The sequence below is a fragment of the Chiloscyllium plagiosum genome, chromosome 18, assembly GCF_004010195.1.
Source record: "Chiloscyllium plagiosum isolate BGI_BamShark_2017 chromosome 18, ASM401019v2, whole genome shotgun sequence".
NCBI classification, from domain to species: domain Eukaryota; kingdom Metazoa; phylum Chordata; class Chondrichthyes; order Orectolobiformes; family Hemiscylliidae; genus Chiloscyllium; species Chiloscyllium plagiosum.
Window position 1 is genome coordinate 43,121,926 of NC_057727.1, and position 26,011 is coordinate 43,147,936.

Genomic DNA, 26,011 nt, shown 5'->3' on the forward strand with positions numbered 1-26,011 from the left:
AGATGAATTGGCCATGCTAAATTGCCCGTAGAGTTAGGTGTAGGGGAATGGATCTGGGTGGGTCGCGCACCCAAGGATAAAACATTTCAAATTGTCAACTTCAACTAGTCTCCTGATTTCACAGCTTGCCAAGGTTTGCCTCAATTGTGTAAAGCATCCAAATTAAATGAGTCAATTCATGGTATAAATATATTTTCAGGTTGCAGACCAATCATATTTATCACTTTAGTTGTATCTCGCAGTTATCCCTCTTTTACAAATAGAGCTACTTGAAATCAGTACAAGCCTAACGTCTCAAGCACCGGTGTTGAAATCACTTTTAAGGTTCTCACCATTTACTTCAGAAACCTTAGGAAGATCCTAAATGCAATTATCTCGAGTGCAGTTTCTCAGACTGAGTATTAAGGGACCTAAGTGTCCTTGGAGATTTCCAGAGAATCTGTGAAATAACCAAACATAATGGGAATGAGTGGGAGTTAGTTTGGGCTTAGTGTGACTCAGGATCCAGCAGTAGAATGCAGGTGGCATGTTGTATAATGAATGCTGACTGTTTCACCTGAGGAGAAGAATGCACAGCAGGAAGAAGCACCAGGTAATACAACAGTTATCAGGAGTTGATGGTGCTTGCCCAATAAAGTCAGCCTTGACAAAGGTGCTAAAACACATGTTCCCCTAAGTATCATCAATAGCATACAATTTGGTGTTTTGATGCAGTTTCCTTGATAACTAATCCATAAGAGAAGATATTTGCATACATAATGGTTTGTTCCAATATAATAGGGATACACAATCAGCTTTTCTATTTTCAACACTGGCTCTTCCACACATTTTAAATCCAGATTTATAACATTCAGAACACAGATTTAAGTTAGCATCTCCTGTAAACATGGATTTTTTTTTTCAGTCCCAGTATGGATATCAGTTCATGTAAAGCAAAATGTCAAAATGTTAACAGAACTAATAATTAAAAGGGTTGTGTAATCTCACAGAGAATTCCTTTCCCCAAATCTCAACTCAGTGCTAAAAATTGATGCATAATAGGGTGTGACATCCATAGATACTTCATCTAAATGATTATTCTCCGTAAGTGAGGACAAGTAGCAGCTTTCAACAGCCTATTTGACTTACATGGGAGGGACGACAAATCAGATTCAAACCTGCTCTTTCAGACATTCCCACTCATGCGTTTTATAATAGAAGTTACTCAGCAGAAACCATAAGCAAGATGCCTCTCTGATCTTTCTCCCCCTAACGAGGGACTTATTAATAACTTGCAGCAGCCTCCATCATTACACCAGTCACAACCATTTAATTTAGCACAGACTATTGATCAAATCATGTCGGATCTATACTTCTCCATTTCACATTAGTCAGGAGAACATATCAGCAAAGAACCAAAGAGAATGACAGGACAGGATTACTTATATGCCAAGCAGTGCAAGCAGTTGTAATAGATGGAGCTAAGCAATCCCACAACCAACAATTCAGATCTAAGCTCTGCAGTCCGATCATATCCAGTCTTGAATGATGGTAGAGGAGAAACCTCCACAAACATCCCCGTCCTCAATGATCGGAGGGGCCAGCACATCAGTGTGATTGACAAGGTTGAAGTATTTTAATCCTTTTGAACCAGAAAGTGGACAAAGTGGGCAATCCAACTCAGCCTCTTCCTGAGATCCCCAACATCACAGATGCCAGTCTTCAGTCAATTTGATTCACTCCATGTGATATCAAAAAAATGCCTGAATGCACTGGATATTATAAAGGCTATTGCCCCTGACACCATTTCAGCAATAATTGAAGTCATATGCTCTAGAATCTGCCATGCCCTGAACCAAGCTGTTCCAATGCAATGATGACTTTGGCGTCTAACGAGAAGATTACCCAGGTATGTCCTGTCCACAAAAAGAAGACAAATCCAACACTGTCAATTCCAACTCCATCAGTCTACTCTCAAACATCAGCAAAGTGATGGAAAGGGTCACCAACAGTTCTATCAAGTGGACTTGTTCAACAATAACCTCAATACTGACATACAGTTTGGGTTCCACAGGGCACATTCAGTACCTGACCTCATTACAGCTCTGGTCCAAACATGGACAAAAGAGCTGAACTCAACAGGAAAAGAGAGAGTGACTTCCCTTGATCGCACTTGATCAAGTTTAACATTGAGCATCCCTCGCAAAACTGAAGTCAATGTAGCAGGAGTGAAATCTCCACTGTTTAGAATCATAGTTAGCACAAATGAAGCTTGCTATGGGTGTTAGAGGTACAAGATATCACCACAGAAAATCCTCAGGGGAGTATCGTAGCCCCAGTCATCTTCAGCTGCATCATGAATAAGTTCCTCTCCATCATAAGATGAGAAGTGAGGATGTCACTCACAACTCCTTAGAAACTGGAGCAGTCTTTTGCCCATATGCAGCAAAACTCTGATGACATTCAGACTTGATTTGTTAAATGGCAAGGAATATTTGCACCATACATGTGCCAGACATTGGACCATTGCCAAAACTGAAAAATTCAACCATCGCCCCATTCACTGCATCTCCCACTGTCAACATTCTGAATGGTACCATTGACCAGAAACTGTACTGGAGCAGTTATATAAATGCTGAGGCTACAAGAACAGGACTGAAGCTGGGAATTTTGCTTGAGGTTCTTATCTCCTGATTTTGCAAAGCCTGTCCTTCATCTCCATGGGACAAGTCAAGAATGAGATGAAGTATTCTCCAGTTGCCTGTTTGGCTGCAACTCAAAGAAAATTCAAGAAGCTTGACACCATTAGGGACAAAGCATGCTACTTGATTGGCATCCTATCTAACAGCTTCAGCATTCACACCTTCCTCCAGAGACACAGTGGCACTAGTGTATACCATCAACTAGATGCATTGTTACTAAGGCTCATGTGATAGCAACTTCCAAAACTATGATCACTACCACTTGCAAGATCAAGGATAAGAGAACACCGCCGCCACCTACAAGTCCTTTCTCAGCCACACATAATCCTGACATGGAATTATATCACTGTTTCTTAACTGTTGCTTGGTGAAACTGTTGGAATTCCAGGTCTAAAAGCACTGCAGGTGAACCTACTCCACATGAAGTGCCGAGACTGAAGAAGGCAGCTCATCACCTCTCAAGGGCAATTTGGTGTGGGCATTAAATGTTGGCCTAGCCAATGACACCCATATCCCATGAAGAAATAAAAATATCAAATATTATTATAAACTGGCTAGTTTACTGGCCTCAGTAATCTCCTACCATCCCTGTCACCCCAGCTCAATGTCACTTTGTGCACATTTCTTCAGTACGGTCTTGATCTCTTTAAATGACTATGACAATTTCTCTGCACTTTTATGATTTATTGCTGTCAGTGTATAAAGTACAGTTGGATAACAAAATTACATTGGCCCACTATCATGTTAATTACAGTAAAACTTCAATCATTCATTGTCATCACTCCTCTGAAATTAACAGCAGCATTTCGAATCCACACATGAACAGCTAACAATAAATGTTTCTGTTGGTGATTCTAAGTTTCTTCAATGTTGAAATACCTATGGATGGTAATCAAGCATATTTCATTGAACTGACTGGAACTTGCCCTTTAACACTATAAGTCCTGCTGAAAAAGTTATACTTTGCTGAATGAGGTGTGATTGAATTTTTAATTCCATACAAAATTCATAATTATGATTGAAATCGCTTCCTGGTTCTGGAAACCCAATCTTATGTTCAAGGAATCCCAAGTCTCTGCTATAATCACAAAAAAATCACACCTTTAAATTATATTTTTGAATATGTTTATGACATTCTAGTTTCTACTGTAATTCATTATGTATGTCCCATTATTCTCTTGACTGTAAACTGTCATTAAAGGTCAAGGATAATCTGTGTATTTTACTCTATCTTTCTGTTTGCAAAAATACATAAATATGATTGACTGCTGGTCCTATTTGATGATGTCATTGTTGCTAAAGGCATAGATGTACCCTGGACTTCACAGCAGATTCAAACTAATGTAAGAAAAGGGGATTTTGATGCCAGAGAGATCACAAGATTACTGTTGTCAACTTTCTTTGGGATCAATGGTAAATTCTTCTCTTCATGACTGTATACTGTATATTGGAACTGTGATCATCTAGGTGACTGCATGTTTTAATAATAAGGTTCAATGTGTTGACCAACAACTAACTTTTGCCACTTTTCAAAAAGCTATGATCAGTAGGAAATAAAGTTTTGATATTTGATTTGTGATTTAATTATTAGAATTAATTACGATACTTTCCAAATTGTATAAAATAACAAGCTGAGTAATAAAATTCTAATTTTATTTAGCATATTCAAAAGCAGATGACTGCTTTAGATAACTTTACTATCTTTAATGAGAAGGACTGCAAGGTCAAAAATGAACATGATAACATTCTTACCACTTCGATCACATATATAATCTCCCAAAAAGATACATCAAACATTAACATTTGCAGCTACCTTATACAATTCCATCTATACATGAAATTAAATTCATTTTAAATAAATCATTTCTTTGTGCATACAAGTTGCTGCATTAAAAATTATTTTCTATGTAAACATTCAGATAGAACAAGTGAATGATACATGTTATGAGTTGTGTGAAATAGATCTAAACAGTAATGCATAAACAAATACATATTTGCTGAAGTGTGTAAAATTTTAATTTCTATCAACTATTTTCACATTTTGTTGAATATATATATTTATAAAAAATGAAAAAGTTAAGCCAAAAAATCATTAAGCATTTAACAACATGAAAGCTATGTATCCTGCAAAGTAGTTTACAATCTTAAAGCAGAAATTAAAATTGTGTTGTCACCTCCATAGGAGGTTTCAGGGCATATTGCAGCCAAGTACACTCATTCTTAAATAACTTCAATTGTGTTTATAGTATTTTGAAGTAACATTGCAATGTACATTGTAATTATTTTCATTTTCCTCATCAGTTTTTTCTTCTCCCTTTGTGATCTCACTAATCACTCCCTTACTTCCACAGTTACTCTTCAACACCTTGCCCAACTCGTTATTCATTTAGTTAATTCCCATTTCAAGTAATTGAAATTCCTGGTATCCCTGAATTAAAACATAAATTTGTGAAAGGAAAGCGTTGGTAAACATATTACCCTGCTTCTTAATGTAGAAAGTATAGGTGCAAGCAATATTCAAAGGATGTCACAGCAATGTCTGCTGCTAGTTTCCTTTTCTTATTTCGATTCAAATTTAGGGTGAACAAAAGCTGATTTGAAATATTAAATTCACCAAGACCTTAGGAATTTTCTGAAAGTACTATTTAAGTATAAGTTGTTGCCATTGTTCTAGTTTATTGATATTCTTAGGTATATCCAGGGAATCTCAATATTGTATGGGGCTTGTGAAAAATTGGAGAATTGTCTTTCAAATGATTCCAGATGTCAAGCTCATTGTCATGAGTAGAGATTTTTCTTCCTCTAATCATGTCTAATCAAGGAGGATTATTAATCAACTCAATGTTTCAATGATTGTGCTTGAAATTTGTCATTTGAATTTCTCAGTTCTCAAATATTTATTTTCAGAAGTTTTGTTCAAGTATTAGACTTTACTTTTGGTTTTCGAGACACTCTATTTAGCTTATATATGAAATCTAAAACAGTGTATGAAATATTTTAGAATCGTGTAAGCTGAAGACATCTAATATGATTCCAAAATATCTGATAATGTTAACAGCCATTTCCAACAGACTTTACAGCATGTCAATCACTGCGATTAGGAAAACAACATTTATGCTGAGTTATAGTGACAGCATTGCAAAATGCCTTCTAGCTTTCATTTGACAATAGGAAACTGCAAACAACTGAATTAGTATACAGAGCCAATATTTTATTGTGTGCCATGGTTTGCAACAGTTGCAAGTGCCCATAGTTCTATGGAATTTTAAAGACTAAGGCACTAACACTTTTCAAAGCTACCTGCACTTTCTCCAAATTCGAGCAAATTGGAATACAATAAGATTGACAATTGACTTTTCTCATCAGAAATGACAGCACATTACAGACAAATTAAGCAAATAAACTGCTGCAAACTGTACAGAAGATTAATCATCATCAGTAGGAGAGAGTCAAGTCAATGTTATAGGTTGGGCCATTTATCAGAATAATAACCTAATTGGCTATCAGATTCTAACTAACAATTTGGGACTTGTGTCAAAATTGGAAGAGCTGCCTTCCACCTTGATGTAGTTCCATACCCAGAATAATTTCATTCTACAGCTGATTTCAGATTCCTCCATCGCCACACCTGAGTACAACCTGACCCTCCTGCAGGACAGGCCCCCGGCAGAGTTGCTGGGAATTTGGGTGGGAATTCCCATGGGAGTCCATAGCATTGACACTTAACCCCACAGTATCTGATGACAAAAGGTCAATCCTGGGTTAAAAAAAAACCTTTATTGCACACATAGATTCTTGCAAATTGTGGTCAATGTGGAGGAATATTGGTTCATTCACTGAAGGAGGGTGGCAGGTACTAATCAGGGTACCAATACTGATACAATGAGATGTGTAAGATGATATGTCAGGAGCAGTAACTGGCATAGCCCAAATATGCTACAAACCTGCTGAAGATACAGCAGAGGTAACTGATCCCCAACCAATGGACATGATCAAAGCTCTGCAGCCCTGTTACATCCAATTAAGAATGGTGATGGATAATTACACAGCTGAAGGGAGGAAAAGGCTCTGTAATGAACCTCGCCATCCTCAGCGATGGAAGAATACAGCACATCAGTGCAAAAGACAAGGATGAAGCATTTGCAACTATTTTCACCCGGGAGCAGTCTTAGGTAGATGATCCACTTTGGCCTCCATCGCTCCCCAGAAATGCCAGTCTTCAGCTAATTGAATTCATGGCACAAGAATATGAAGTGCAAACTCTATGAGTACCAAAAGCTGTCACACTCTCTCCATCCAAGCTGCTCCACTGCAGAAAAAACATTTGCAACTGCCTGAAAAAAATGGATCATTGTCCAAGTATGTCCTGTCCACAAACAGCAGGAAAAATCCAATCCGGTCAATTATTATTCCACAGATCTGTTCACAATTATCAGCAAAGTGTTGGAAGGTGTCATCAACAGTGTTATCAAATGACAGCTACTTACTAATTGCCTGACCATCAATGCTCAGTTTTGGTTCCACAAGGACAATTTGTCTCCAGACTTCATTTCAATCTTTCTCCAAATATGGACATGGGAGCTGATTCTGGAGATGAAATATGAATGACTTCCATTGACAGTAAAGGAATGTTTGGAAGTGTGTGACATCAAGGATCCTAGCTCAATTCAAATCAGGAAGTTCAAGGAGAAATCTCTCCATGACTGAAGGCATACTTAGTACAAGGGATGATGATTGCAGTTATTGAAGGTCAATTACTCAACCAGAACATTGTGATAGAAGTTTTCAAAGTAGAGTCCTAAGACTAGTCAATTGCTTCATCAATGATGAATGCTTCTTTTCATCATAAGATCAGAAGCTGAGATGTTTACTGATAACTGTACAGTATTTATTCCCAACACAACTCCCTTGATAATGAAACAGTCTAAGTTTGCACATAGCAACTCCTAGAGAATATTTAGATTTGGGTTTATAAATGGCATGAACATTTGCAACATATAAGTGCCACATAATGATCATTTCCAAATAGGGAGAACTAAATGTTTCCCCTTGATGTTCAAAGGCATTTTCATTGCTGAATCCAACACCATCCATACCTTGAGGGTTAACTGCATCGCCCAAATAAATATTGTGAAACTGCCACAAAACTCAAGAAGGTTGACGTCCTCCAAGACAAAGTAGTTTGCTTGATCCACACCTATCCACAACCTTAAATATTCACTCCTTTCACCACAAGACGCAATGCCAAAACTTATGAAGGCATCTTGGCATGACACTTTCCAAACCACTGATTTCCACCACTAAAGGGACAAGGGCAGAAGTCACATGAGAATATCCACTTCAAAAAGTTCCTTTCCAAGTCATATTCAATCCTAACTTGGGAGTATATTGCCATTCCTTCACAGTTGCTGGGTTAAAGTTCAAGAATTCCATTCCTACTCCACACAGTTTGCGTACCTACACCACATGGACGGCAACAGTTCAAGAAGGCAGCTGACCACCACCTTCTCAAGGGAATAAAAGATGGGCAATAATTCTGGCCTTGTCAACAACACCACATCCCATGAGTGAATTAACGTCGACTGACCAGCTATAACAGTTTCTGCATTTTCCATTCTTACTTCAGGTTGAACTGGTTTCTTCTCATAAAATTGGCCTTTAATCACTTACTACAAAATTAAAGGAAAGTATGAGAGGCTTTTGAACAGTTTTTACAAAATATCTTGGCAGAAAAAAAAACTCCTTAGTGAAAATGTTTCCGTATATGGTAGGAGCATGTAAATCCCATCTCCTTGAGTGGCATCTTCAAGGCTTCAAATTACCTATTGATAGTTTATTGAAGGTTAATGAAGTTTGCTTCAATATAAGGAGAGCAAAACATAGGGGGAAAATAGTTATCACCTCTGCGTATTCTAGAACATCAAATACAGATGTTATCAAATCTTTAACATTCAGTGCTGGGAAATACTTTACAGTACATTCTGCTTGTTTTACAACAGATGTGCAGTGTTTAAGCTGAACTCCCTGGTGTGCCAATCCTCAGGCAGTGGAAGATCTGCCAGCGTACCGTCATTGTTTCGGATCTGTCCCAGGCACCATTACTGCACAGATGTAGCATTTGTACAGAGATATTTGGCATAGGTGGAATTGCTCTGATCGCTACATATGTTGCAATGGACTTGAAGGGCTAATCTGTAAAAGGAAAGAGAATGAAAGTGAGAGGAAGCATTTGGACAGATCTTACAATGGACTAATTGCTAACTTCTTAAGCAAAGAAAAATGAGTAGCTCTTCACTATAATAACTAAGCTCCCAATGGAGACAGTGCCTAACCAGCAAAGAAAGCACACAAAAGGTATAATTTGAATCAGTGGCAGAGTACCTACTCTGAGTTTCTCGCAGCGGGTTCTGACATTTATATTGTGCTGAACTTGTGTGGGCTACTTGACACAGTTTGATAAAACAAAACTAGTTTGTTAATACGTAGAAAGCCAGTTTTCACTTCACTACAGTGTAGGCAACATGCCATGCTGGAAACTGTCTCAATAATATGCATAATTATGCCAATTTCAGCAGGCTTTGCTCCATACACAATTAAACAAGACAGTTTAAGCTGCATAACTGTTACACACATGATAAATAAGGATCCAGGATTATAGTTGCTTCTTTTTCCTGCAGCCAGCAGCAAGGGAGCCTAAACCAACAACCTCAGAACACCTGGCTAGCAAAACTTTACACCATTTCCTAGCAGCAGTAGTTAAAAAAAACACTGGTTTTCTTTTCAATGACATTACACAGACCTACTTCAGAAGTTTTTAATGAATTTCCATCAGAAGCAAAGTTTTAGATCTCAAGCCAACAAATCTGTCCCCTGCTGTGCCTTCAGCTCACCACCTGGCCAGTCCAGTGTTGATAAAAATTCCAGGGCATTCAGAAATGAATTAAATCAAAAGCACTGTGGCAATCTCAGCAAACCCCTTAAAAATAATTCTGTAGTATTTTAATTATATCTGTTGTAATACGTACCTATCTACAAAAGAAAATGCATACTTAAGAATTAGCTCTTGAGAAAAAAAATGCTTAAGACTTGCAGCTTTGCCTTCCTTTATTCAAGCCAATATGGCTCCTCAAAGTTGTTTGGACCTTAATATCATGGTAGCATAATAATGATAACCAACACTCAGAGTTCAAAAGTACCAAGGAAACCCATTTCTGCACTCTTTGATTCAGTAAGATTAGAAAGAGAACCATTGCACTGTAGTTCAGTAAAGCAAATCACTGTTCAGATTCACAAGCCAGGGAGGCCATTTATCCTTCTGCCTCAGAACTGTCTCCTTCCTGAGACTGTGAATCTCCATAAGAGTAAATGAAAAATGGATATTGACACCTAGCAGGTGGCAGAAGTATTTCACAAACCCTTTGTGCGTACAAATTGAACCAGGACTCTGGTCAGATATGAACCTGTGACCAGAAATGATCGGTTTGTAAGCAGACTCTGCCAATTCTTTCCATAGTCTCTGAAAACATATATCTATTTACTACAAAATATTAACCATTTCCTATTGTTGATTCCTCCCAGGTTCCACATTTACCACACTTTTGTTGTTTCAGTCAAACTTTTGACTTTGGTTTATGACCTTTACAATCTCCAAAGGTGATAATTCCACCACAACCTCAGCAATGAACACAATCATCATTTCTTGTCTTTTTCTCTAATACAAAAAGGTTTCATGCATTATTTCTAAAGTACTTTTCACTCAGGGAATGCTTTTTATATTGCTGGCTCAAGCAAAGAATAACAGAAATGGAAATTAAGTAAGAACTATTTGATGTTACAGAGTTGATCAATAAAAAATAGCAAATGAGATCTTCAATAAGTGAAAATTAAGCTTCTTCATGTTATTGTAATTGATTTGTTACCTTTTACTCTAAATAAAATAATCCTTTAGCCCCACAAATCTGTCAGTGGGAAATCAGGTTTCATTCCTCTATAAATTATTCAGTTGTTGCATTGAATTGCCATGTTTCATCCATAACGCTTGACTGTTATTCTCGCAAATGGCAGATTCCTTCACGTAATAGGCCTCTATTCTGGATGTAGAAAAGATATATTAAATTCAAGGTCAGCTAATCCAAGCCACCTTGATGACATTGACGACTTTTGCTTCTTCTTCACTCTTACTATCTCTGAAATTGAAAAGTTATTCATCTCAATGTATTCTGAAATTTCACAAAGGTTTTCTTGAAAGCCTCCTAAACATCATCCTATATAAACCACAAACTTCCTCAACATATCATATTATTTGCATACTATCCTACACCAGGTGTTATGGAATATGATTTGGGAAATGGAATTATAAATAAATTAGACCGCAAAAAGTGGAACTTTGGCAATGTTGTGGAAGTTGAGACTGGCATTGTTACTCAGCTCCAGTAAGTTGACATCATCATTTTTAATTTCAAATCCCTTTGTAGTGTTGCCCATTCTAGCTCTGTCATTAACTCCAGAGCTCTCACTCTATAATCCTCTAATTATGATTGCTACACATACCCATTGCCCATTAACTCAATCATCAGTAGCAGGACTTTCAATTGTTTATCCCTTCTCTTTAGATAACTTTTACTGAATGTCACACCTTGCTCTACTTCTGTCAACATTCAAAACATGCTTCTCAACACTTATCTTCAACCATGCATTTGATGATCTCCTCAACTTCTTTAGCTATCTTGCCTTTTCCCCCAACATGTGTCTTAAGCTTATGTAAATTACAAGTACAATATAGATGCAAGTTATTTTTGACATAATGGAATTAAAACAACATTTGAAATGAATGGCAGAAAACAATAAAAACAAAACAATAATTTCATAATTAAAGATTTGCTTTTTTCATACTTGAAACACGTTCAGTTATGCAAAGAGTTCTGGTATGTGTAAAAGAAATTATTTGCAGATTGCCACTTCAAAATTCTAGTTCTTAAAAATAGTTCTTAAAAATTTCTTATTGGTACTTAGATTTGCCAACTAATTCAGCCAGTGTGTTATCTGCTTTATCTTTCAATACACTAGACGCATTTACTGATTTGACAGTGGTTAGTAAACAAACATGTCATTTGTGCTCCAAATTAATCAGGATCCACTAGTTTGACATTTAAATTTTTATAGGTCCAATCGTGAAGTCTCTCAGAACTCTGTTAAATGGGAAAGTGCTATTGTAGATCAGTCTCCAAGGGATCGAAATCTTAACATTTATGCATCAAGTTCTATCAAGCAAGATTGGCTTGATTTCAGCTCTTGTGACTGATAACAAAATGTTGCATTTTGAAAAGATAGGATTTTTGCCAAGGAAATGGCTTCACATCCAAGACATCTGGCCATTTTTCTACTTCTTAACAGTGAAACGTTAAATTTCCAGCACATAACATGTAAGGAAACATGTAAGTCAATATACACTTGCAACTCTGCTAAATGTTTCAACATTGAAAGTCGTGTTGAGCTAATACATCAGTATAACTTTTATTTTAAATATGTCATAAATATTCAAGGTAAATTTTGTTAAAGAGCTCAATACAGTCTTTCCCAAATTAAGTAGATCTGGGAATCTGATGCTCAGCGATTATCAAATTTATGATTTTTATAACTCAATGTGACTTTTTTGATCTGAAATTATTCTGTTGTTCTGAGCGCTGTTGCATCCCTGGCAAAAGAAAAATCTCCCCAGTTTATTTTTCCGAATTGTTTTCTTATAAAGGCAGAGCAACAAGTTTTAAATTGAACAATGTCAAATGTGAGCAAACTCTTAATATCTATACTTAAAAATAAAATAAGCCGTTAGGGAAGCATGAGCTACTTAAAATGAGCTTGGATTCACTAAAGTCAAACATTTAATAAATTGTTTAGATTTTTTTTTGTATCAGTAACCAATTAGATAGAGTCAAAGCAGCAAACGTTGTGCATAAATCTCAGACACGCTGATGCATGAAGAATGCACTCAATAAATGTGTGCTACTGCCATATTGGTTTAGTGTTCTTAATGGGCATCCAGCTCACATGAAAGAACAATGGAAAACTCCGAAACACCTTTTCAAATTAAGGCCCTGCATTTTTTAGAAAACCACTTTTACATTATTGGGAAACCGCATACCCTCATCCAGTATGTACCAAGCTCACCCATGGTATCACCAGGCAAAAAGATTCCACTGTTGCTGTTATACAATTCATCAATAACCTTAGATGATCTGTCAAGGTTAACTGCAGCTTTAAAGGTATACAGGAGCAGCAAGGGACTCTGCAAAATGCGAGAACAAGTGATAAAGAGGAGACTATACCCACAGTAAGGATTCAGGGAACACTCACTGTATAGCAATGGAAGTGCTGTCTTTCTTTCACAAAGGAGACTTTCTCCAAGTTATATCACCTGCTGCTGTCACAACACCAGCTTAGCAAAAAAATGTGTCTCAACACTTTTCTTCAAACATGCATTTGATTATCTTCTCAACTTTTTACCTATCCCATCCTCTTACCTTCTCCCCAGTACATGCCTTAAGCTTACGTAGATTGCAGGTGCAATATAAGCGCAAGTTATTTTGCCATAATGGAATTAAAACAACATTTGAAACGAATAGCAGAAAACAATAAAAACAAAACAACAATTTCATTATTAAAGGTTTATTTTTCACATTTGAAACACATTCAGTTATGCAAAGATTTCGGGCACTGGTATGTGTAAAATAAATCGTTTGTAAAATTGCCACTTCGCAGGCTAATTCTTAAAAAATCTTATTGCTATTTGTATTTGCCAACAAATCCAGCCACTGTTTTATCCATTTTATATTTCTATATACTAGAAGCATTTACTGATTCAAAGTAGTTTGCAAACAAACATATCATTTGTGATCCAAATTAATCAGGATCATCTAGTTTACCATTTAAATGCTCCATTCAGGTAACACTGAGTGTCATAAGTATTATCGCACAGTTTGCACTGCATTGATGATTTGGGGATGTTAATGAGGTTTCCAACACCAGCAAGGAGTATTTACAATCCATCAAAGTGAAGTAGGACATGAGAACACAAGGTGCTTCCCACTTGGCAGGTGCAGTGATTAGAATAAGGTGGACCTCATTGACTACGAAATCCTTGGTTGGGGTTGTTAACCTACACCAATCAGGAAAGCCCTGACTGAACAATATAAACAGAGATGTTCCTGGTAGTGGAAATTGAATAAAGATTGGTGCACTTTGTGTCTTTCACTGTGTCTCACACCTGCACACACACCATGGGTGCTGGGGGAAAAAAAAGAAAAAGAAAAAAGAAAAAAAATAATAAATGGGGGAAAGCACTACCGCACTTAGGTGGTAGTGTGGGGGTTAAAGGAAAAAAAGAAAAATATAAACAGAGATGTTCCTGGTGGTGGAAATTGAATAAAGATTCGTGCACTTTGTGTCTTCCACTGTGTCTCACACCTGCACACACCCACCATGGGTGCTGGGGAAAAAATAAAGAAAAAAAGAAAAAAGAAAAAAAAATATAAACAGAGATGTTCCTGGTGGTGGAAACTGTATAAAGATTGGTGCACTTTGTGTCTTTCACTGTGTCTCACACCTGCGTGGGAAAAAAAAATTAAAAAATATATATATATAAACAGAGATGAAAGAAGAAGAAGAAAAAAAAGAACCAGAGTGTCTCTGGGGTGGAGGGTGCTGCACGCAGCAGGAAAAAAAATTATAAAAAACATATAAACAGAGATGATCACACAGCACTGTCCTTTGATGTGAAGGGCAATGTTTGTCACTGGCCACCCGGGTGTTTTCCTAGCTTCCTGGTGGTGGAATTTGAATAAAGATTCGTGCACTTTGTGTCCTTCACTGTGTCTCACACCTGCACACACACACCATTGGTGCTGGGGAAAAAAATAAGTACTACCGCACTTAGGTGGTAGTGTGGGTTAATATTAAAAAAAAAGAAAAAAAATATAAACAAAGATGATCACACAGCACTGCCCTTTGGTGTGAAGGGCAGTGTTTGTCACTGGCCACCCGGGTGTTTTCCTATCTTCCTGGTGGTGGAAATTGAATAAAGATTCGTGCACTTTGTGTCCTTCACTGTATCTCACACCTGCACACACGCACCATGGGTGCTGGGGTAAAATAAGCACTACCGCAGTTAGGCGGTAGCGTAGGGGTTAAAAAAAAGGAAAAAAAATTAAAAGCTTCAATACGAAAAAAAAGAAAAAAAAAGAAAAAAAGAGTGTAAGGGCAGTGCTTATCACTGGCCACTCGGGTGCTAAAAAAAAAATATAAACAGAGATGATCACACAGCACTGCCCTTTGATGTGAAAGGCAGTGTTTGTCACTGGCCACCCGGGTGTTTTCTAAACAGAGATGAAAGAGGAAGAAGAAAAAAAAGAACCAGAGTGTCTCTGGGGTGGAGGGTGCTGCACGCAGCAGAAAAAAAAATTATGAAAAACATATAAACAGAGATGATCACACAGCACTGCCCTTTGATGTGAAGGGCAGTGTTTGTCACTGGCCACCCGGGGTTTTCCTATCTTCCTGGTGGTGGAAATTGAATAAAGATTTGTGCACTTTGTGTCTTTCACTGTGTCTCACACCTGCACACACAAAAAAAAAGAAAAAAAATATTAACAGAGATAAAAATCACACAACACCAGGTTATAGTCCAACAGGTTCATTTGGAAACACTAGCTTTTGAGGTGCTGCCTCTTCATCAGGTGGTTGTGGAACAGGACTGTAAGACACAGAATCTATTGCAAAAGGCTTACAGTGTCATGGAGCTGTAATGATATATTAAACAAATTTAGATTAAGTCTTTCATCTTTTAGAATGGGATGTGCTGCTTTTATATCCCATTTAAGTTACTTTTAAGTTACATTCTCAAAATAGCTTCAGCTTTTCTAACAATAGGTGCCATCTCAGCTCAGACAATGCATTAAAGGTGTGAGGTTAAAGTCTGTCTGTGTTCCAATGTTGAGACAGACTTGTTCTATTTCTAATGTGGGACTTACAGAATCTTACATGGATTTATGCAGTTTTTGAACAAAATAAAATGTAATTCTGCAAGTACAAATTCACCCCATAAACTTAATGTGTGTGTGTGCAGGAGAGACAGAGTGAATGTGTGCATGTGGGTGTGAGTGCTTGCGAAAGAGTGTGTATATGTGTGTGTGTAATATAAACAGAGGATTCACAATCTGCTCAGTTCAGAGACTAACTCCAAGCTGGCTGGCCACAACCAGTGTACACATATATAAAGAGTGACTTGGCGATGGAATACCAGACTCTGTGCAGTTATTTCAGCAGGCTTCCCTTGGAAAAGCTGGCCGTAGACCACACTCAAATTGCATGTGTGTGTCCTATCATCAGGCTGGCATCTTTATTAACAAATTTTTATCAACATTAACGCAAACAGATGCCAGTTTCTCAACATGCAGCTGGGATTGTAACCACTGCCACTAATCTATTACGAATTATGAATTTTAAGCTATGAGGTTTTCATTCTTCACAATGAAGTCCTCAGTGACATCTCTATTTCAGCAAGACAGTCAGGTTATAGATTGGCTACAGGTACACAAGGATGATCCTCACAGGACAGAGCTCATGACTCACAAAGATTAAGATGGTCTGTAATCAAAACTATGTTGCCTCCAAAAATACAACTGAACAAATAATCATTGTGCGCAGAAGCAGCAGTTTTGCTACCTGGACTGTTTTGGATGAGCTTTACAGTACCCTCCTGAGTGGATAACCAGCCTGAAGATTATATGCTGCGTAAGTTCCAGAAATCAGGCCCCATTCTCATCTGGACCGCAAGACATCCAACTAGAACCAGAAATGGAGGAGCGTGAAGTGGAGAGTGCTCCAGATTTCTAAGAGATCAATCATCAAACCGTGCCTCACCTGAACCTATCTTCTCATCTGAAAATACTAAAAGTGTTACTACATTTATCTAATATAATACTAATCACAATATTAAAAGTCCTACTACATGTATCCAATGACACTTGTTCAATCCAACCTTGCAAGTCCTGCCCTTACTTCATCACCAATATAAATATTAATACTAGCTTGAGAACAAATAAAAATTACCAAACAAATCAATTCTATCACTAATTAACAATGGCCAGAAGTAATTATGCATCACCTTCATGAAAGCCTGATGTTCATGTTTGTGAAACTAACCTGGTGTTCCTTCAAAGGTTTGCTGAGACTACATATTCTAGACTTTTAATTTTGGAGGGTTGTTCAATGTTATGATCCACATAGAGACAATAACATTTAAAAAGATATTCTAATTTCCAGCAATGTCATGACGATCACATCATTTCCACGATTATTTTCTATAACAATAATTGAAATCAACGTTAACTAAATATTAACTTTTGTCGGTAATTTTTAATTTCATAGAAATTAAAATGACTTTCACTGTAACATTTTGAAACGACTGAAAGGCCCCTCCACAATTATGCTTTATGCAGGCAGTTAAGTGGGCACTTAATTCCTGAGGAACCATTCCAAACCAATTTTTCTCTTTCTGCTTCCCTTTTCCATTCCCGGTGGGGTGATGTGTAATCCCCAAAATAGACTCTCACCATTGGGTTTGACTGAGAGATTTTGTTTTCCTGACTCAAAGCCTTGTTCAAATCACCAGAAACCTGATCTCTTCAATATGAGGATAACACAACCCCCACCACCACCCACCACCCCCAAACTGTCTGATGAATAAAGTTTAAAATCGCACAACACCAGGTTATAGTCCAACAGGTTTATTTGGAAGCACTAGCTATCGGAGCACTGCTCCTTCATCAGGTATTTGTGGAGCAGGATCATAAGACATAGAATTTATAGCAAAAGACTACGGTGGCATGCAACTGAAATGATATATTGAACAAACCTAGATTGCTGTTAAGTCTTTCATTTTTTGAATGGGTTACAGGTTTCAGTTCATTAATATGCAGCCAGCAAAAAGGAACACAAATAGTATGTTGGCCTTCATTAAAAGAGGATTTGAGTACAGAAGTAAAGATGTCTTCTCTCAATTGTATAGAACCTTGGTGAGACCACACCTCGAGTACTGTATGGAATTTGGTCACTTTACCTGATGAAAGATACAATTTTCATGAAGAGATTTCAGTGGAGATTCACTGGATTAATTCATGGGATGGAAGGGCGGCCCTTTAAGGAGAAATTGAAGAGACTGGGTCTGTATTCCCTCGAGTTTAGATAAAAGAATGATACTCATTGAAACTTATAATTCTTAAAGGGTTAGAAATAGTAATGCAGAAAGAATGACCTGAATGTTCAGCTGGCCACACAGTCCATACAGCAGCATAGGTGTCTGTTGTACATGGAGACCACATGGAATCCCCACAGTACAATTTGAAGAAATTACTCCAAACTGAATTTTCTATTGGGTCTGTCCATTGGAACACCTGGAATTGTCCAAAAGTCTCCATTTATTTCAGACAGTTCCAGTGAAATTAAATACAATAGTTACTCAAGAAATGTTATATTATTAAAACCATAGTCTAATTTCTGAGTAACTATTAAACAGACCCCTTACTTAGCTCACATCCATCCCAATAACAATCGTCACTTACCAATTCCTCACCAAATCCTCACCCGATCCAAAGCACACAACCCAACCCCTGCTCCTCATCCCCTCCTGAATATGAGCCTTCCTGACCCTCTGCAGGGAGAAAGTGAGGACTGCAGATGCTAGAGATCAGAGTCGAGAATGTGGTGCTGGAAAAGTGCAACCGGTCAGACAGCATCCAAGGAGTAGGAGAATTGACATTTCAGGTATAAGCCCTTCATCAGGAATGAGGATTATAGGCTGGGGCTGGAAGATAAATGGGAGGGGGCGGGGCCAAAGGGAAGGTAGCTGAGAATGTGATAGGTAGATGAAGGTGAGGGCGTAGGTGATAGGTCGGAGAAGAGGATGGAGCGGATAAGTGGGAAGGACGATGGACAAGTCAAGAGGGTGGTGCTAAGTTTGAGGCATGGGTAAGGGATAATGTAGGGGGTGGGAACTGAGGAAAATGGTGAACTCCACATTAATCCCGTGTGGTTGCAGGGTACAAAGGCAGAAGGTGAGGCGTTCTTCCTCCAGGTGGTTAGGGTTTGGTGATGGAGGACGGCAAAGACCTGCATGTCTTTAGCGGAGTGGGAGGAGGAGTTGAAGTGTTCAGTCACAGAGCAGTGGGGTTGGTTGGTGTGGGTGTCCCAGAGGTGTTCTCTGAAATGATCCGCAAATTGACGTTCAAGTTACCTGGCAATCTACCCCTTATTTATCTGGCACCCTACCCATTTCCCCAGTTGGTTCCTGTACCAGGTGGTGCCCTACTTACCAGGCACTCCAGCCCTATTCATTTGGCATGATTCTCCTGGTACCCTCCCCACTACCCCTGGCACCCTAACCTCCCAGCATCTCAACATTAAATTTACCTTATGTATTTATGGACTGACAGCAGCTGTCAAAGTGGCAGACAGGAACCTTATGTTAGGAGACAGCAGCTGACTGCTGTGATAAAGAGTCATGGTTTGCCTTCCTCTGACAGTTCGATGCTACCAAAGTACTGACAGAATGAAACTATGACTTCAAATTTCTGAGGGAGGCCTGAGTAGAATCTCCTCTCTGAAATGTGAAGCTCCCTTTTCTCATATTAAAAAAGGACCAGAATGGTAATCTGAATGAGATTACTACTCCTCAGAAAGTCTGGTCTAACGTCTCCTCTGACTGGGTGATCAGAGAGCACAGTCTCAGAATGAGGGACAAAATCTTTCGGTCATAGTGGAGGTCAAGGTATGGACAACAAATTGTGTGTTCAAATCCTAAAATTAATATATTAAACCAGCACAAGATTTATGAAATAACATTTGGATAAGTGGTAAAATACAACTAGGAAGAATTTAAATTCAGCACATCAGGAGCAGCCTCTGAGCTGTGACCATGTGATCCGATTGGTTAGATCTAACCACTAGTTAGCACTGCTGCCTCACAGCGCCAGGGAGTCACGTTCAATCCCAGCCTCGGGCAACTGTCTGTGCAGAATTTGCACTTTCTCCCCATGTCTGCATGTGTTTCCTCCAGGTGCTCTGGTTTCCTCCCACAGTCCAAAGACATGCAGGTTAGGTGGGTTGGCTATGCTTATTTGCCCTGTAGTGTGCGGGGATTAGGTGGATTAGCCATGGGAAATGCAACATTACAGGGATAGGGTGAGGCACTGAGTCTGGGTGGGATGCTGTTGGGAGGGTCAGTGTTGACCCGATGACCAAATGGCTTCTTTCTGACCTGTAGGGATTCCATGATTGAAGTCCTGTTCTGTTCAGTGAGGATAGTCGGTTGGAAACAAATACATTTTAAATACTTACCAGAACACTTTATGGACAGCTTCAAACTACTTTACCTTTTTATGGTCACTGCAACATTTCCCCATATTGCAACAAGGATAGACACTGGAGTATTAAACTACCTCCATTTCTACAACAATATCTTCATAATACCACAACAGGCAAAAGCCAAGGGGAATGTGAAAATAAGATATAATCAAACTGCCTAGCAACCACAAGACGTTCAAACGACCACCAGATGTACTGTGTATATTTTCTATCAATTTCAATCACTCTACAGAAGTCAAAAGCATACCCAGAGATGAAAGACAATCCAAAATGACTAAAGTTAATATACCACTTCAAAAGGCTGAGCAGAAAAGATTTCTGAAGATCAAGAACTCACAACTGATAATCTGTTCATTCAAATTTATGTCATACAACTTTATAAATACAACTTCTCTCTTCATTTTGAAATTAATTCCTAACTAATGGCTCTTTTAATAAATCACCAGTGTGGAATTGAATGCCCCTGGTGGAGGGGTTGTCATTTAATCAGGCAGAAGTCTGGGATTGGAGAGTTGGTTACCTTTCTGTCTAGCCCAGATTCAGTCAAAGGAGGGGAATATTGGGTGACTTTCCCATCTCTCAGCCAATTAAAATTCTAAATGGCCAACTGAGAGCCTCATCCCACTGGTGCTGGTATTCAGGAAGAGGCAATGAAGCCTATGTCATGTGGTGAGACACCCAGGCAGACCATGGCAGCCTAGTTACAGGCTCAGTGAGGGGGTGGATCTGATTACACACCCTGTACACCATGGAGACCAGGTCACTCGCATCGTAAATTGCCCCTGCCTACATCCACGTGGCCATACTCCACTCCCATCTTGAAGCCTTACTAACCACTTCTCCAAGCCTCCAGCTTTACTCCTATTCCAGGATATATTGTAGCACTAGCAGTGACCAATGTCCCCTTTCACATTGCTGGAGATGGAAGGGTTGCCAACCCTCACATTGGAAGCTCCTAGAGGAAGGATTCTCATCTCCTAAATCATGTTTATCCCATGGCACGCAGATTAGTGTCTATTGGGATTTAACCCTACCAGGGCTACCAGAAATGGTCATGGCCGAGTTCTCACTGGCATTCTTGCTGGTGGACCACCAAATAATGCTCAAGAACTGTGGAGTTCACTGCTTTATATCTGTTAGCCAAGGCTATAAAACAATCCCATAAAATCTTTCCTAATTGTTTAAAAAGATTGCCCAGTGTAGCTGTGCATTCTATCCCAGGGAACTATCAGAGAAGATCTATTAATTTGTATTGAGCTTGTTGACATCTACCAGACAGCCTTTAAAATCATCTACTTAACCATATTTCTGCTCACCCTTTCCAAACTCCTTCTTTGCTCAGCATACATTTTCTCCTTACAGCTCTGAAAAGTGCCTTAGGCTACTTTTCTACCCTTACGGTATTATATCAATTCAAGTGCAGGTTGTGATGAGAACTGCAAGTGGACCCAGTGCTCCACATTTGAAAGAGAATACAAGATGAGTTTCATTTCCCTCATTGCTATCCAATGATTTCTGTTGAAAAATGTGCACCTCAGGTGATGCCTTGACTTGATTATTCCTGCCTTGCTCAGTCAACTATCTTGATAATACTCACTGCCAATGCTCAAGATTAATAATAATCCATTGTGAGACAATCTAGGAGTGACTAGTGCCTGTGAATTTGTATCTTTGCAGAGAGATAATGTCTTCAATTGATGACAAGAACTAGTTTAACTTGTGTACTGGTCTTTCAATAATTTAGGTCTTTATTTGAGGCCTTGAAATTACACTCTAAGTATATCAAACCACAAGACACAGTGGATGATGTAAAGAGATGGTTTTCAGACATGAACATTTTGTGTTGCTTGGTATTTTATTTTCAAACCACCATACCTCTGCAGAATTACAATGGGTTAAAGTTATATCACTGAACACTAATAAGGGACATACAACCTAATCCATTATAAAGAAATAATACATTGAATCGCTTCACATGATGTCAATGCAACTGAGTATTTTTTTCAGAGAATTGAAGTAACATCTATACTGCATGTTTTTCATCTCCCTATCTGAATGTGATTTGATTTATTTATTGTCACATTTATTTTGTTATAAAATACAGTGAAAAGTGTTGTACATTATCGCCAATCTCCGGTGCCATCTTAAAACACATAAAAATAATCCAAAACATAAAATATAAAGACAGAGGGATAAAGGAATAAAGAAATAGTGTTCAGCTTTACAGTCCTTCTTGATAAGTGTTCTACCATTGGCTTGGAGGTCAGGCGTGAGGCCAGCCACATTGGATCAAAAGTCACCATTCTTCGGTGCCATCTTGCCTCCAATGCCCTCGCCACTATAAGTTCTTGCTTGGCCTTGCCAATGTAGATACCATCATGGCAATTGGGTACCGCACCAGCTCAATGAATGTTGTTAGAGTGCTAAGATGATCCAAAACTAGAAATGATAAATTAACCACAGATACCTGCTGTCAACCTTTGTGTGTATTCACTCCAGTGAAGTCCCCAGATCTGATAAAGTGAAAGTGTTCAATTTTGCAGCTTAACTAGGAGTTCTGCTGAGGCAACTTTGCTTCTGTTCAGAGAGCACACCTCCTCTTCTTCAAATAATGATATTGGATCTTTTGTATCCAACTTTATTATGCGCCTATAACATTACAAGTGATTCAGCACTGAACATGTCTTCAACTTTGGGGAAGGAAGGTTGGCATTCTACACTGAACATCTGTGCTTTCACTTTCTGTCAGCAAAGTAAGCTTCCATAAGGTCCAATTTCATACGCCTCAGTTTAAAACAAAATCCCTACAAATATTTAAGGAGGAATTTTGACTATACTACCTATATACCAGGCTGTTTTCTACCTTTTCAACAGGATGTGAGCCTTCTAATAACATCAACCAAAAATAATAGAATGGCTGCACCTGTTCTAAACCAACAAAGATTTGCTTTAAAAGTATTTTTCCACTGGGGAACAAAGTTGCAATACATAATACCCATGGATATTACTAAAAATTATTCACTGCCCTTTTTTTAATCAATTGGCATGAGTTGAAACCAACCTAAATTTGTAATATATAAAGTTGGTACAAAGACTCAGTTCCTCCATATTATCATTCACCAGATCAACAAACACACTGGACTACCAAATCTAATTTTAAAATTGTCAAAATGTATGCTTACATGTCCAGCTTGAGCAATCAAATTGTGGCGATGGAATGAAACAGCTTTTAATGGAACAATGTTAGTTACTTTTCTCATTCTACTATTTAATTCAAGAGGAAGAAAAATGGGGCAAGTGCTCAAGTTAGTTCTGTTTTTCATGCTGTTCCATAACTTGTTGCTGTGAAAGTGTGATAAAATGTAATCTATGAAACCATTTCAGGTTCATTATAACACAAAGACTAGAAAACGATAACTGGACTCATTTATTAAAATGTCTAACAAATCAATTCACTTATACTTAATCACATTTATTTCCAGTCTGCAGTGAAGACAAGACTATGTAGATAACCCACAGAAACCTTATTGTAGTTTCAATGAACTTTTGAATAGCTTAATGACTTCATTTATCTTCTCTACTCACCAACCTGAATTACTATTTTACAAAGTAAAATGGCTTTCAGTCCCAGACAAGTCAGTGGCAGCAAAGGTTAGTGTTTGAAAGTGCTTAGAGTTAAATATGATATTAAAAGCATGAGTTTCCAAGAAACTTTCTAGAAGGTGCAAATGTGCAAAAAGATCTTTTTTCTCTCTTCCCCTTTTTAACTCATACCAAAAGCACCTAATTATCTTTGTTTCAGTTTTGGAAGAGAAATATGCATTCAAAATATATTTCATCTGTTCTCACCACAGATGCTGTTAGGCTACAGAATATTCTGAGCCTTTTTGAATTCTGTATGACGTAGAAGTGAATATTTTATCATTTCTACGGGCTAGCAATTTCTGATTCAGTCTCTGGTTATATCTTTGGCTGGCCTCAGCCATCAATACCAGTTGGCAGCATAGCTACCACAGCACCACTGGGTGCTGGGAAACAAAACTGGCAAGTCTTACTACTTCTGCTTGCTAACTGGTACTTCCTGCTGGAGAGCACATATGTCTGAAATTTAGGGGAAGGCTCTTTAGATCCATCATGGTGAAGAGCCTCTCAGCAATGTGTGACACACATGAGAATATCTGAAGGTTGCTGGTAGCTGTGCAGCAAATAAGTAAAGCACATGAAAATTACATGAACCTACCTAGAATCAAGCTGGCAAAATTCAGCTTGAATTAACTAACTCTATTTTTGGAGGAAATCAAATGATATTCCTTTGAAGGCTAAAACAGATCTATTCTTGGAGACTTCTTCTTGCTCCTGATGGAAACAGACCTCAAATTTAAAATATAGATGTACATCAAAACAATAACATTAACTGATTCCTGTATCATACCACTGGGATCAATGTCAGGAGGCCCCTCTGCAGAATGAGGTTATGGATCATAAATAATTCAGATGCACAGCCTGCAATTCTTTTCCCTGTTTACAGCGTTAGTATGTATATATACTCTACTTCCCCCATGACGTCCCCTTTGATAACATCTGTGCATGTAGATCTTAATCTTGTCAGTAAATATGAGATGATGACTTGATTTCAATTGAAGGTTATTCATCATTGTGTCACAGGGTATGACCTCTTTGTATTATAACTTGCTTTACAAGATGTTCATTTTTTTTGCCTTACCAATTTTCTCTTCTTCTTGAAAGTGTTGAGCCCTCCTGGGGGGTAAAAGTGCACAGTTGTTGGATGCCCTCTGCTGTGTCACCCATGTGACGAATACTCAAGTGTAAGCTTTGACATTGAGTTTTGACAGCTTAATTGACCATGAGACATTAAGTCAATTGTGCCTCATTTTATATCGACAATGCAGCACAGCAGACTGGGGTGTAAACCCTAGCTGACCTTTCCTGTTAGACCCAGAAGCGCTTTTACCATATACAGTCTATAGTGCGAAGTCAATGGAAATAAAAATTAGTCAAGGAGAATTGCTGATTTTTTACTAGCCAGTTAAACCTCTCACACAAAGTCAAGATCGACCCTTCCATACGAGACTATTATTTGGAATTAATCCTGGGTTCAAATCACTGTTGTGAATTACCCTTGCAACTACTTAACCCTTACCAAATTATCTTTATGGTTTTGCTGGATTAGATCATAGCAATTTCCAGAGCAAATTTCACATTTTCATAAATTAATTAATATTTTAAGGATTGGTATTTGGATGAACATTACGGACTATAGACTGTTGTCCAAACTCAAATCACTATAGAAGTGTCTTGAGTACCATGAATAAGGTTTGTTCAACAGTACAGACATTAATTATATTAATTGAAGACATCATTACAGGTTTAAAGGGCAGATGAAAACAATCCAAATATGTGCAAGTTAGATGGATTGGCCTTACCAAATTACCTAGGAATGTGTAGGTTAGGTGCGTTAGCTATGGGAAATGCAGGGTTACACGTCTCGGGTAGGGGAATGGGTCTGGGTGGGCTGTTCTTCGGAGGGTTGGTGTGGATTTGTTGGGCCGAATGGCTTGTTTCCATGTTGTGGAGATTCTATATTAAAAAATCATCCCCTGATTACACTTACATGCTTCCTAGCCTCAGAAACAATGGTATTGATATGAATGCAAAGTAGCCATTCGCTCTAACAAATAACATATGCCTCAAAGCTACAAGTGGGTCAGAAAGGAAATGCAGGAGTCAGTAGTGGAATTCTAAGGGCCACATTAACTACCTGAGCCAATATAGCAGTCTAGAATTTCCATCCATGAATTTCAAAAATTTATTTTCCTAGTAGCATTGTAACAAGACAGTTGCCGAGACAGTCAAATGGTTCCTGAACTTCATTCACCTGATTACAAAACTTT

At 38.3% G+C, this 26,011-nt stretch overlaps 1 protein-coding gene across 1 annotated transcript in view; it reads right to left on the minus strand.

Annotated features, from left to right (window-relative positions):
* Window positions 1-4,317: 4,317 nt before the first annotated feature.
* The window catches only part of tafa4b (TAFA chemokine like family member 4b), a 333,573-nt gene continuing 311,879 nt past the window's right edge, over window positions 4,318-26,011 (minus strand). The window contains exon 6 of the mRNA XM_043708310.1: window positions 4,318-8,873. Coding sequence (XP_043564245.1) covers window positions 8,841-8,873 — 33 coding nt within the window. The 3' untranslated portion in view covers window positions 4,318-8,840. The remainder of the gene's footprint in view (window positions 8,874-26,011) is intronic.